Source organism: Geospiza fortis, unplaced genomic scaffold, assembly GCF_000277835.1.
Source record: "Geospiza fortis unplaced genomic scaffold, GeoFor_1.0 scaffold53, whole genome shotgun sequence".
In the NCBI taxonomy this organism is placed as follows: domain Eukaryota; kingdom Metazoa; phylum Chordata; class Aves; order Passeriformes; family Thraupidae; genus Geospiza; species Geospiza fortis.
The window spans coordinates 10,500,019-10,515,301 of NW_005054305.1; the positions used below are offsets into that span (position 1 = coordinate 10,500,019).

Consider the following 15,283-nt stretch of genomic DNA (forward strand, 5'->3'; position numbering starts at 1 on the left):
CTCATATAATAACACAGTTTCTAGGCTCTTTTTAATCCTTTCAAATATGACAGATCTATTGCAAATTCAAAATACTGTTCTTCCATATTTAAGCCCAGAGGATGTGATTGTGACAACAATGTCAAGAAACAGACCAACAAACCAGTATCTCTTATGTGTGGTAGCTGTGTTCACAAGCTGTATTAGTGATACACAAAAGTCAAATGACAACAGAGTAAATTCATGAAGAGACTTAGGTCTATAAAGCATGTTAAACACCTGCATGATGTGCTGCAACTCAAACTCCTGCCTATGCCCAGGTTTGCATCAATAACACTCTTCCAGTGGGTACCACCGTTGCTTCTACACCTGCTCAGAAGCGGCACTGGAAACACCATTATGTCTCAGCACATTTGACTTGTACAAAGTGATGCCCTCTGGACCCAAGGCCCCTGAAGGGTCTGGTCCTGTGACACATGCTCAGGCCCCTTAGCTGCATGTGACAGCAGCCTTCACTTTCACTCAAAAAACAAACAGGCCAAGGAGTGCACAGCAGTTACTCTTACTACATAAAAGATCTATAAAGAACATTCAAAAGCAGGGCAACATACAAAAGCTGTGGTGAGAACACACTTCCTATTCTGCCTGGACAAGCACAGGCCAGTGAATTCTTAAGGCCAGAAACAGAAGAACACAGATTTGCCTCTGTAAACCAGTGGTCAGCAAGGGCAGATATTAGTAGAATGTTGTTTGTTGGTACAAGCTCCCACTGTTTATATGAAGTAAGTGATCAACTAATATGTCCTGGGACAAGGACTTCATACATCTGGTCCTAAGCGACTGTACAGATTTAAAATTTGTATTAGGTTAAAAATTTGAGCTTTATTTTTTGCTCTATATAATGGGAAAATGCATACTGTGCCATAGCCTGAAAGATAAGATACAACTTCAAAATCACTCTAACTAAATAGGATTCTAGGGAATTCACATTCTAGGGGCTTTATCTAGCAGAATCAGAACTTAAGTCAGGAAAAAGTGAGGGGTGGCATAAATGTAAGATGTCAATGCATGTCTGAAAATAACTTAAACACATTCTCTGCTGAAAGCCAGCAGTTCTGAAGTCCTGTCAGAGTGACCTCACAAAAGAAGCAGTGTTCCATAACTAGGGCCTAACATAGTGCAGACAAACATTTTAAGAGTATTTTTGCAGAGATCTAATCATAGGATAAACAGACAAAGAGACAACTGAACTGACACCTGCATGGTCAAGAAAAGCCTCTCTCTCAAGTGAAATTTTTAGAACATTTTAAGCGACCATCTGTAGAGTTTTCAAAAGTACCTGTTTCAGTCCACTCCACCTCACTGCTTCACTACTTAACTGGTTTATGTCTTTGCACTGTGAAATCTATTAATAAACTGAATTAAAATGAGGACCTGAAGAGCCTTTCTATAAGGCATGTAAATCTGAATTATGAGGAACATTTAGAAGCTAAATTGCTGGGCTTGAAGCCGGACAAAATAGAAACACATTAGACAAAGCAGTGAAATTATATATATTTTTCTTTTATTGTATGTAATTCCAACAGTTTGTGAACATAGATTTGCTATGTTTGAAAGGCTTCCTTAGTATCTTTCTGAAAACACTAGGAAGCAGAATGCTACCTCTTGGGTAAAGTGCTTCTCTCTATCAACTGAGAACTGTCTTGTCTGACCAAACTTCCTCAGTCTTTAAAGCAAGTTGTTTCTCAAAGCAAATATAGGGTGCAATTAACTTTATAAGACCTAGAACATCTGCAAGTTGCAGTAATAAAAAATATAGCATTTAAGAATGACATTCAGAGTTAGGCAAGTACAAAACTTACCATGATTCCACCAATTTCTATAACTGGCTCCTAGACAGAAATCACTTGACAAGACTATTGCAGTGGTTTTTATCAGAACATTAAATATTTTAAATTTACATATATAGATATCTCTCTTACCTTTGTAGCTAGCTCCTCAGCAGTCATATTTGGTTCATATGGAATGGGTTCTCCAATAAATGTACGAAGCTTGACAGGAAAACCCCCGTACAGAGGAACTATTGGCAATCTAATACGCTCATATAGCGACCTAAGTATTTCTAATGTGAAAAAACGTGGTTGAAAATGGGAGAAAGAAAGATGGGGAAGGGAGAAGGGAAGTGGGGAAGGGTAAAGGAAGGAAGAGAGAAAAAGAGAGAGAGAGAGAGACACTGGGGTTATTCTGTAAAGTTTTTTGTCCCCACTATGTCTTAACATTGAAACTGGCTTGCAAAGTAATCTAGCTCCCAATCCAAACTCTCAAATAATGTGGCATCTCAAGTGCTATCCTACCTTGACTTTCATTTCCTAAAAGCTGCATTAATGCTTATATCAGACTTATTTCTACTCTAACTTGGTGTGAAATCTTTCCTCCAAAGAGTAGCTGAAACGAGAAGAAAGAAGAGGAGAGAAATTCAATAGCTGCCTCTCTGGAGAGGAAGAGAATCTTACACAATACAGGTTACAGGTTCAGCTCATTTGACAGTTTAGAATTAGAAATTAGTATTGGAAAACTCCATGTTCAGTCCCATGGAGGTCTACGGGATCAGAAATAGCCTTATCTGCCTAAAAGTCAGTCATGCTAACATACTGAATTGCTCTTTCAGATCACACACTGGTTGCAGTTAAACAACAAAAAGAGAGAAAAAACAGGTATTTCAAACAGCTCTAAGAGGACACATTCTTCTCCACATGTCACCTTCTAAGCGTTTATCCCAAATGTACCCAGAAGAGATTCTTTGAAAAATATGCACTAATATTACAGCTCTCAATTTCAGACAAGAAACTCCATTAACTGGCATGCTGGCATAAGAAAATCCTTACTGATCAAGATGTGGAATTTTCTGTACACAACCTATAAAAACAAAGGCAAAACTACTGAAACTGGAGTAACACCTCCAGTGACCAAGAAATTACACTCCTCTAACAACTCTGCTGTAGAATGCAAGGAGCATAAATTATTTTGGCTTCAATTTCCTCTGTTTGAGATTCTCCTGAACACAGCAACAATTAATTGCTGTTGATTTTTGTACAACATGACAAATGTGTGAATTATTCCAGCTTCTGCATCTGATGCCTTGGCTTTCTCCATGCAATATACAGTTCTTAAACGGAGGGGGAGAGAAACAGAACTGTGCTGCCCTGCAACCCTCTGATGAAGGTGATGATGCCATACTTGAGGCAGAACATGTGGTGTGGAGACCTGTTCAGGCCCCTCTGCTATATAGTAACTAAGAGATATAAAACAGAGGGAGTTTAAACTAGCAAATGAGCAGAGATGTGGGCATCTAATCATCTCAGAAATGAAACCCCTCAGACAAAAGACCCATTTATTCATTTTCTGGCTGCAAGTTCCACAGAGATAAGGAAGGAGAGTTGTCAAACGCAAGGTTTTGTGAGGAACCACAGATCTAGTGCAGAACAGAAAAGCAACTACAGATTAAATGTATTTCAAACCATCCAAACTTTAAGTACAGGTAGAGGTGTAAGCACAGAGCTTTAGGAAAACAGGAATAATGTGACAGTTGCCAACCTGTTTGCTTTGCTTCTTAACAGAGAGCAGGAAACCTAAGGTTGGCCTAGCAGATATAAGCAGAGAAAAAAGTGCCTGAAATCTTCCTGCCTTTTTCTGGCTCCTTTTTTCTTTCTTCTACTGCTTGTGCAAAAGAACACTGTTATGTGGAAAGTAACCTAGATGAGCCAATATCACATCTAATGCAGATATTAAATCCCAATAACATCTCTGAACTCAACCAGAGAGCAAACATCAAGAAACAAGGCTGTGTTAAATCTCAAACTTATATGAGGATTATTTCTACAGAGATAGGCTAAACACACATGGAAAAATAAACTACAGAAAAATAGAAAATATCTTACTTATTCCTCCTAATGTCCTAAAGCCTTCTCGAACATTTTGTGTAAACATAGGAATGATGGGCTAGGAGGGAAAAAAAATAATTAAGAATTTAAGATAGCACTATCTAAAAACTACCTCACTTAATTAAAAGGCAAATTAATTTCAGAAGTGTTTCTCAGACAAGGATATATAGAGGGCAAAACAGGTATTCTGAAGTTCTTCTGTGACCTTCTGCCATGAGGTTTCAAACTGAAGAATACCACAAGATTTCAGTGAGTCACTGTTTCAGCAAGTCTATGAGAGCAGTCCAGAATTTCAGAACCTATGGAGCTTTTAAGTGTCCCTCCCCCCATCTAGCAGTGTTTGCACAGTTGTGACTTAAGTGCTTAAACCTCTTACCTAATTTGTAGTTATGCTCAAAGGGAAGGATTCACAGGATTGGGACACTAAACTTGTCTGATTCCTCTCTGCTATGCTGATGGTATTGCTTCACACTTGATGTGTCATATTCAATACATGTCCATGACTTATTTCTGCTGATGAGTATTTGGAATGGTGTTGAATATTTTCAAAATTGCAAACAGCTGTCAAGATTTACAAGAACTGTGAGGGGGTTAGCTACCATATAAAGTTTTTCAATAACATTTTACAGTATGTCCCCACTATACACAGCATCATCAGAAATACAGAACTTTTTATGGGATTTTCATGAACTCAGATTCTTTTAAACTTTTTAAAGACAAGCATGGGGATGAGCTAGCACATGTAACTTTCCAGACATGCATCAAGTTTGGGGTTTTTTGAGAGGAAAAAAAGGTCTGTAAATAATTACAGAGAATAAAATGAAGTGCAGTTGCCTAAACTGAATGCATACAAATGTCTTTATTCTTGAACAATCTTACTTGGAACATCTTACTTTTGACAGGGGTAGAAATTTTTGTTTATATGACAGAAATTCTGGCAAAAAATCTGCTGAAATAAGACTTTAACACGTTGAAGGTCCCAGTTTTAGACAAATTTTTCTGATATTTCAGACAAATTTTTCTTTCCATGAGGAGTTCTGCTTATGATTCAAGGTGACTTAAAAGCTCATCTTTAATCTAAATAAAGATGCTTTTCCCACTTTCAGTCTGTCTCTGACACTCTATGTTACTGCATCTCTCAGGGTTTTTTTTAGAGGGGATGAAGCTACACACCTTGTGAGTGCATAAAGGGAACCAACACACATCCAATTAAATAAATGCAACTAGCACAACCACAGCTGAATCTCAAGTATAGCCTTTCACATGTTATTGTAATACATTAGCAAAATCTAAACCTGTTGAAAATACCTGCTTAAATAGTGTTATTTTCCTTGTGAGAAAACTGATGCACACTTGGGTCTTAGAAGTATTCTATTTTTGTGTAAAATCCAGAGATTGAACTAGTCTGTCTTTGACAGTAACTAAATATAAAACTCGTGGTGTGAGACTTGCTTTTAAATTAGGCATATGCAGACCTATGGACATATGCACACATCTTCCAAGTACAAATCTAGAACAGGAGGGATTCTGAAATGATTACTAAAATAGTTACAATTCAAATATATCTCACACACTGTCGTGCCTCAGCATTTGGTCCCCTATGAATAACTACCTGCCTGCTGACCAAGCCCAATGCTGTACATTAGAACTGAAGAGTTCACACCAGCGACCAGCCCTGGACATCCCTCACTACCATAAAATGCCAGTACAGTACAAAGTATCAGTGAGTGAGTGACCTGCTGGGTCACACCACACTTCAGTGACAGAACAAACAGAAACATGGAGTTGGACTCTATGATCCTGATGGTCCCTCCCAACTCAGCACATTCTGTGACTCTGATATGTAGGGTTGTTTCCCAACCATGCTGGTCAGGGAGGGCTAGGCCATCACAATATTTACCAAGTATGTATAAAACAGCACATACTTATAAGGAGAAACCATCCTGTATTTCATCTCTTGTTCTTTTGGACTCTGGATTTCCTAACCACACTATTCTTAGCTGACTCATAAGCCTGCTTATCTATCAAAAGCAACAAAAAGAGTCAGGAAATCTAGTTGTTAGAGCAATTAGACCATACTCATGACAGTCAGAAACCTAACATCAAATATATGATAATCAAAACAGCTTATTCTGGAAGGAAGTACTAACAACTCAGCTTTCTTTGCTTCTCTTCCATTACATGTCATTCTTACCACTTTTGCATCAATGGCCACCTGAGCAAAGCCCTTCCGATCGCTCCACAACATATTGTACGTTTCATCACTGAAGAGAGCTTCCCGAAGTCCTCCTGGGGCAATGGCTAACAGATGGCCCTCCTCCAGAGTCCTGACACAAGCTTCTTTTGGTCCGTGTATAATTCCAAGTACATCAAGTAGTATTCTGAAACCTGCAGGGTTAAGATAACATTAATTCTGGAAATGTTAATTCAGACTACCAGTGAGTACAGATTCCCAGCACAGAACACTATGATTAAAACTTAATTGTCTAATAAGCTGTGGCCCACAGCCCCCAAGAGGGACTGAAGCATTAAGTCTAACTTACAGATTTTGGTCTGCAAAGTTGAAGATTTAGGGGTTTCAGTGGCTTTTTGCCATAGTTAAGTCAGGTGCTATCCCACAGTCAGGACTAAACTGAAAAAGAACTGTCAAGCACTCTGTGATATCTTTCATATGTCCCTTCAAAGGAGTTGTTTGACTCAAGGACACTGCCTCCTTGCCCAAGCTCTACTGTTCAAACATAGCACAGTCCAAATAGAGATCAACAAGAAGCAAAACCAGGAAAGTTAGGACTCTATTTTGTGAACGTCAGCAAAGAACAGTAGTGCATAAGGAGAAGAATGACAAAGAAAATGCATAATTCTCTGCATTATGGATCACTGCAGCAGTTGACTCTGGTTCAGTCTGTGAGTACCTGGATGGCATTCCATATAGAGAAGCATCTGGTAAGCCTCAACTGGATACACTCACCTTCTCTTAGTATTGTAACTGAAGTCTTTTACCTAATGTTACATAAACTCCTCATATCACCTTGAATTTGATATGTCATTCGGACTGTACCCTTCAAGAAACAGTAGAACATCAAAAATTTGCTACAAGCATCAAAAGGAACACATCTGATCAATTTAGACAAATAGCCTAATAGTAAAGGACATAACTACCACAGACCTCTGTTTGCAGGAAATAAGTCCTGTTAGGTTGGTTCAATAGATTTTAAACTTATACAGTATTTATGAGTAGTGCATACCAAAATGGTAACTTGGGATGACTGGTCAGTAAGGAAAACATCATTTCTCTTTCTTGAAATTTCCCACTGAAGCAAACAACCTTATCAGCCACAGACAAGGGCAAAGAACTGATCTAGTCAAGTTTGCCTCTTAATAACAAATGAATAGCTGTGACTATAAACACACATTTGCTATATACACACACATGCTAAAGGAGAGCCCAAACAAAGGTAAGAAGACAGAGGTCTGTCTTCTCTTCCAGCTTGCATAAACTAAGGGCTTGGGAAGAAAAGCATGAAGCAACACATTATTAGTTTATTCTTAACTAAACTCTGATCTCTAGTCTTTTTAACTGGTGTGAGTATACTCATCTCCATACCCAATCAGGATCTGTCCATATACATGGCCACAGAACACAAGATGCATTACACCTGTCTCATATTTTGCTGTGCCTGCCTCACACACTGCTGATGACACTCAGTCTTCATCCAAAAGCATTTGCATGGAAGAACACCTGGAATTGAAAGTAATTTCTTTCAGGTGCTTTTTTAGGGGGGGATTTTCAATAGCTGATTTTTAAGATGCTTGACATTCTCAAACTAATTAAAGCTCTCTGGAATTACCTGGCCGTAAAAAGCTGCCTGTGTCCAAGTCCTTTCTGACAGTGAGCTCAGGAGACAGACAAAACAGTAATGAAAATGGTTGAGATGAGCAGGAAAAGAGACTCCAAGGAAGCAAGGACGGTGACAACACCGTTTCTGCATTGGATACACTGAGGAAGGGGTGAGAGGGAGAGTGTGTGTGACAAAGCAAACACCATGAGTTTGTCCAGTTCATTTATCAGTAAAAAAAGGAACAGAATATTGTCAGAATACAGACAAAAAATGTACTAAAGAATAGCTGTCCAGGGAGGTTTTAAGTCCTCACAAAATTTCTCAGCTGTATTTCCCCCTTTGATTAATATCAACTTCATAATCTGAATAGTGCTTCACAGCCTTGCCAGCAGATCACACATTACTACTGATATCTCTGCTTCAGTACCAAAGAAGAACCTGGCTCCCTTAAAGCAGCTGAGAGACAGAATCTGACACAATGGCCCAGAAAGGACAGCCAGGGTACCTGTGTCCAAGGCAAAGGTCACGACAAAGTTAGAAGAAACACTGGGGTAGTACCAGGAAGCACTCCATGAAAGGAACCAAAAATCTGTTTTTCCATTTTAAACAACAAAACAACTCTCAAAATTATCTAAACAAAATTTTTCAGCCATGAAGAACATGTTCTTCCAGACACCAAGAAGTTCAAACTTCATTTTATTCCACAGTTCAACCTGAATTCTGCCCTTTGCACCAACATACTCTTCTCCTATTTTCCACAAGACTGTATAGGCAGAAATGTTTGAAAACCCTTTGAAGAGCACCCAGTAAGGCATGTAATATTGCTCTCAACTTGTGCACTATGTACATTTTCTTATCTTGGCCTCAGTGACTGTTACATGAGAGCTGTCAGCTATTGGATAGCAGGACAGCAAGGATGTCACCATTTTCCCATGGCTGACCTTTAGGACCCCAGACAGGAACCATTTAGACCATTGAATCCAACCTTCCGCAGTTGTGTGTGTGTGTGTACATATACATATATACACATATACACATACTATATATCTGCAGAGCATCTAGTCCACTAGATACTTGGCAACACCTTCTACATGTAACAGACAAGAAGCCAAAGCTCCTTTCCTCTGCAACATTACAGGAAAGGGACTGTCTTAGTTACATAAACTAGCAGGCATCCTTTGAAAGAGGGCTCCCAGATGACTTCAGGAAGCAAAAATGGCCCATACTATAGCAGAGGATGATGGAGAAGAACACAAGTCAAATCTCAGTCCTCTCTGAAAGCATTGGGATAAGGCCTTCTCCCAAACTTAGAGAAATCAATGTATTTCCAAGCACTACACAGCTAAGAGTCTAAAGGAACCAGAAAGCTGAAACATTTGGTTTGTTTTTCCCTGTGGCAAACCTCTAGTTATAAATGAAGGAAAAAAAGAATTTACGTGATCGTATTTTATATCCTTCTCCTCCAAAATGTAAGAAAAGCATACTTATTACTGACACTATTTTGACACATCCATGTGTGTCTAAACAGACTCTCCAAATGCACCGCCACTCTGTCCCATTTCCCCTGCATTGAGCATAATAACTTTTGGTTAAAACATCTTCTGAAAAGGCATCCAATTTAATCTGAACACTTAATCAAGATCAGACAGCCTTAGTATTAGGATAAAATCATGCAGTCTTTCTGGTTTGATTCACAAGGGAAGCAGCATCTACCTGAGTTACCAGTCATAGATTACTGTGCTTATTTTGAAACAATCCACAACATTTTCTGGGGTCTTTGGACTTGTCTCCCTGAATAGCCTTAATTCCCTCACAGAACCAGAGAATTATGTAGATTAGAAGGAAGCTCTGGAGGTCATCTAGTCCAGCCTCCCACTCAAAGCGGGTTCTACTAGATCAGGCTATTCAGAGCCTCACCCAGCAGAGTTTTGAAAGTGTGTAAGGATGGAGATTCCCCAAGTTGCCTAAGCAATCTCTTCAGGTGTCTGATCACTCTCATGGTAAAATACCTTTCCACACGTCTAATCAAAATTTCTTGTGTTGCAACAGGTCTCTGTTACTTCTCAATCTATCGCTGTGCACCTGTGAGAAGAGTCTGACTCCCTCTTCTCCCCACCCTCCCACTAGGTCACTGAAGACAGCAATAGCATCTTTCCACACCCTTATCTGGTACACACCAAACAAATCCAGTTCTCTCAACCTCTCTTTGTACACTTTGTGTGCTCCAGACCCCCATAATCCACTGAACATGCTCCAGTGTGTCAGTGTACCCTCTACCAGGGAGTCCAAAACTGGACACCACGTCACGGGATGTGCTTGCACAGGTGACATGCCAAGGGAAAAAAATCTCTTCACCCAAACTACTGGCTACATTCATGCTACAAAAAGCTCACCATGCAGCTCATCTTCTTTGCTGTAAAGGCACACTGCCAACTCACAATCAGCTTGTTGTCCACTAGAATCCTAAGTCCTTTCCTGCAAAGCCCCCTTTTATCCAGAGTACTGTTGCACAGAATTGGTCATCCCAGCTGCACAGCTCTACATTTGCTTTTGTTGAACTTCATAATATTTCTGCCACTTGAATTCTATGAAGTCACTCTGAGAACAAGCTTTAATGCCCAGTATATCAGCAGGTCCCCCAGTTTGGTATCATCAGTGAATTTCCTGTGCATGCTCCAGGCCCTCATCCAGGGGTACTATAAAAACACTAAGCAGCAGTAGTCTCAGTATCAATCCCTGAGGAATGCCTGTAGCTGTTGGCTAGATGTTGTACCACTAAAACCAGTTCTTCAAGATCAGCCATTCAGCAAGATGTTTCTGCAATGCTACTGAATGATATCTGGGGGACTCAGAAGTATACTCCCACTTAGAGCCTGATTTTAAAGCAGGAAAGTAGCAAAACATAATGCCCCATTTGATAAACATCTGTGCCTATAAAGATACAATACGGAGCCAAATCTGCATCACGAAGTAGGTTATACTAGTCATCTGTATGCAAAAGATTTGATGGCCACTGATAAATGAATCTCTTGGCAAAAGCAGCTGTAGAGGCAAAGCCATACTGTAATCAGTATGAAAAAGTTCTTTTCAGGAACTAAAGCTGAAATAAATCTATACCAACAAAACGACAATTTTCTTATATGAGCTGGTTCTACTAAAAGCACCAGTACACTACAAGATTCTCCTGTAACATTTGTGAATTGACAGGCCTTTAATCACAAACCAAACTTGGGAAAGAAAGTGGGTACTACTGCATTTCACACAGACAACAAAAAACCCCTCACATAAATAATTTCACCAATTGTCAGTGCATTTCAGCAGGCTATCCAGCCAAAATCTTGCCCTAAACATATTTTTCATTTTCTATCTGCTTCTCCTCACGTTTCACACAAACATGTTGAACACCTCTCTAGCTTTCCTCCAAAACAGATTCTACTTGAAACGATCTTCCTGGGCACAGGTTCCACTGCCTGCCATCCTCAACTGGATAAGAGTTGGGTGGAAAAAGAAAATACACTGTCTCTTCAGACTAGTATTCTTAACTTATAGGGCATTTGTTCCAAACAGTTTAATTCTTAATCAATTCACACCACTCATTCTGCTTATATTAATGAAAAAGAAACATTTTATTGAAATCTTTGCTAATGATTAATACAGAGAACACTGCTTCTCCTGCAATCTCCTTTTCTTTGTTTCTAAACATCCTAGAGTCATTGGAAAGCATTGCCCAGACAGGACTATGTCCCATCCTTGCATGGGCCAGTCTCCTTCTTTGTAAATAACATGCTCTGTTTCAAAACTTTCACTAAATTTGTCTGAATGTTGTAAAAGCTGTGCTCCTGCAACACAATTTTTATTAATTACACAATTAAAAAATTCAAATAACAATTCCAAAACTGCTTGTTTATAATGAAGTGTGTTACCTGGTACTCTAAAGACAAAATGATCAGCTACTACGCTGCAACGCCTCTTCTTCATTATATGAAGTCTAGCTGTGAAATAGATATAGTCAACAGGAGTAGCTCCATGATAAAACACAACAAGTCCTGGTCCTTGAGGAATATTTTCGACACCATGAAGCTCATAACCTGTTAGGAGTTAAAAATGTAGCAGGTGTTAAATTTTTATACCATTTTATCCCAAAGAAACTAACTTGCAGAAAGCTGACAAACTGAAACCAACATGGATTGAGAAGTGATAAGAGCAAAGTGACCGATAATAAGTCAAGAGATAACTTGCAGTATCTACAGGAAATACAAGTTGCTTCAGAGAAAATACAAGTTTCATTTAAGGCACCACACTTAGAGAAAGAGAAAAAAACCAAAAACCCAGCACTAAAACAAAACACCCAGTCACACTATTTCAAACTGTATAATTTATCCTTATTTTTTCTGTTCACTGTTTTCAAGGCTGGAAAGTCCTCAGAATCAATCATTCAAAAGAAATCAAAATACAGACTGGAGTGGTGAAACAACTATTTCAAGGTATTATTAACCTTTCAAAGTTTATCGCCATCAGTGACTGTTTTAGAAGATTTGACATGATATCACACATTTTCATGTCTCCTTTTACTGCAGGATATGAAGCTTATCTTTGCTACTTCTCTCCAAGTTATACCTGTTCCAGCTTTCCATCACTATATACTAGAAGCTATTAGGGACTATATAGGTCTAGCTGAAAGATACATAAACATACATAAGCTTCTTCCTGACCTCACATTTCTATTCAAGTCACAGGGCAGAATATGTTTAATTAACACAAAATGCATCAGTTTAGAAGACACTCAGTTAACACCCAGTAGTACTTTTACAGTATCTTTTTTACAATAAAATAAAACAAGCAAAAAGAAAACACCCCAAAAAAACCACCCCTCAACCAAATTCTGTCACATCTTCCAAAGTTAATCAGGCCTGCAATTCCTATTCCATTAATTTAATTCTGAAGGTACTCTTGGCTCTTCTCTCTCTATTTTACTCCACTGTACTGTGGAGCTGCAACACATTGCAAGTGTATCATCTGTCCCATCCCAAGGGATCATCAACTGTGCTCCATGCCAGCCAACTAACATGCATGAAATTGCCATAATACATGTAAAGTTACAGGTATCAATCAACACATTTGGGGCTTTTTGGTTGTAGAGTTGGTTTTTTCTCTTCTTTTTTTTTTGATTAATGCTGTTAGATTTCAGGATGGAAAGTTCTTCTTATGATATCCTGATTAATCAAGCAGGGGAAAAAATAACTGGAAAACATTTCATTCTTTAGCAAGACAAGTGTATGGGTAAGAGGGAAGCAGCTGGCAGGGCAGAAAAAAGTCACAGCTCTCAATGAGGGCCCGGATAAGAATCTTCTTGCACAAATAAAATGTCAGACCTTATGAAAAGAAAAAGTTACTAAGGATTAAAAGAGCCAAGGTCTTAAAAATAATTTTCTTGTGAAAAAAAAAAGTAAATAGCTTTTTATTGTGAAGTGAGCATTTTAAGCTCTTTGATGTAGCTGTTGATTTTGATGTAGTGTACTTTCTTAGATTTGAAAGTTACATCTTAGTCTTACAAAGCCTATCTGATACAGCTGCTGCACCATCTGGTTATCAATGCCTTGAAAACCCACTTCCCTTTGACTAGAGAACAAATAGAGATGATTTTCAAGAAGGATTTATTCTTTATGTAAATTGCTCTTAAGTATCTCTTTCTCCTTTAGCTGTATCTAGACTGAATGACTCTGAAAAAGACTTATGATTTCCTTAGAGAGAAAAGCCAAATCATTTATTAAGTCTGTCTTCATAAAGAAATAATAGCAGAAGGACAAAGAACAAGGCCCTTAGTTTTGACATTCTAGTAGAGAAAGCAGTAGTCCAAAATACAAAGATAAATAAAAAAGTAGGGTTCTGTAACAGTGTCAGGCTCTGAAGCTAATTTCAAGAAAGAACTAAGCGCTTCTTTTAGCCATCATTTGGCATTTCATGTAAGACTGGTTAAGTGCAATTAAACTATGCTAACATGTGCTGGCTGACATACTAACTATCAAGGAACTGGCATTAAACTTCCAGTCTTCACATATTAACCCTGAAAGAATACATTTAATTGATCTAGTTTTTAACACAACACACATTTCGGGTCTTCTTTAAATGAGGAAATCCAGGAATTGTTATAAAAAGCATAAAATAGAAAAAAAAAGGCACTTAAAAAATTGTGCATATATTCAACCAGAACAGAGATGTCACTTTATAGCAGCAAAGGAATAAATGCATAACACAAAAAACTTACATTCAAAAAAGTGTCAATATCTTTTTTTTTTCCTGTCTCAAGCACCACTGACAGTCATTCATAAAACAGAAAAAAAACCTGGCCTGAACTGGCACACACCAGCAGCAACAATCAGGCATATCTTGATAATCTTGAAAACTAAACCAGGAATAAGAGCTCCAGAAGTTTTTAATGAAAGGTCAGATCTCACTTACCATGCCATATTCTTCCATGTCCATCCCATATGGTTGCCAACATTTCTCTTGCAGCTATCCAAACATCATGGGAATAAGCTTCCTTTATTTCATTCTTCCTTTTATAAATATGAAGCCAGAGAATGGAAACATAGAAGAGAATGATAATAACTCCTGGAAGTACAAAGACTACTACAAGTGGAAATAGCACCCATAAAATGTAAAATGCATAACTCAGATAATCTCCAATATGCTCCACACCAGTCCATTCTTCCAGAATGTAAGTCAGGCAAGTTAAATAGGACATAGATGTCGGTCCTGCAGTACAGGATTCATTTCCACCAGTCATCTCCTGTTTAAAATAAAATTTTAAAAAAGTATATGAATAAATCTTTCAAAAAGATAGATCTATCTATACTATTTAATCATATAATAAACCTCTCTGATGCATTTTATTCATATACTATTTATTCCACATCCCAGCAGCACCTATTAGAAACATAAGAGTTCACACAGCAAAACTTTTACTTGATATTTACAGTCCTGTTCTTTCGGGCACTGGAAATGCTGACAATTCTAATGGAGAAAGATGGTGCCACTGCCTAATTTCAGGCTAGGATTTTATCTCACTGAAAACTGTTCAACTTGCACAGACCCAGAACATTTATACTCTTATTACCAATACCAATTATTACTGAATTTTTGAATTTCAGAAAGCTGTATTGATAGTCTAATTTATTGTTACAATACCAGAAAACCTTCTCTCAAGCACTAGCTACAACAAGAAACAGCACAAACTCAAATCCAGTGTTTTAAAGTAAACCTACTGAACACTTCCACTCACTATAAGCCTAGGACATCTTAGGAAGAAGACTTTCTCAAATAAGAAAGTCTCAGCCCTGGAAAGACCTTAACTTGTACATGGAAATTTACTGATAGCAACATGTCAAAACCCAGAGCACAACACTGAGAGGCAGCAGAAAGGGTAAGGGAAAAAAGTTCACAAAAAGTCCTCTTCAGAGCTTTAACTGCTCTGGCTTTACTGTGTCTATGTATAAGAATCTCTCCACTCTAGTACCAGCTCCT

General features: G+C 38.3%; 1 protein-coding gene across 1 annotated transcript in view; it reads right to left on the minus strand.

The window, feature by feature from the left end:
- The window catches only part of LOC102031764 (transmembrane protein 68-like), a 16,875-nt gene extending 2,329 nt beyond the window's left edge, over positions 1-14,546 (minus strand). The window contains exons 1-5 of the mRNA XM_005418315.2: positions 14,219-14,546; positions 11,683-11,847; positions 6,115-6,308; positions 3,918-3,978; positions 1,956-2,101 (exon numbers count right to left, since the gene is read on the minus strand). Coding sequence (XP_005418372.1) covers positions 1,956-2,101; positions 3,918-3,978; positions 6,115-6,308; positions 11,683-11,847; positions 14,219-14,546 — 894 coding nt within the window. The remainder of the gene's footprint in view (positions 1-1,955; positions 2,102-3,917; positions 3,979-6,114; positions 6,309-11,682; positions 11,848-14,218) is intronic.
- Between the last annotated feature and the right edge of the window lie 737 nt (positions 14,547-15,283).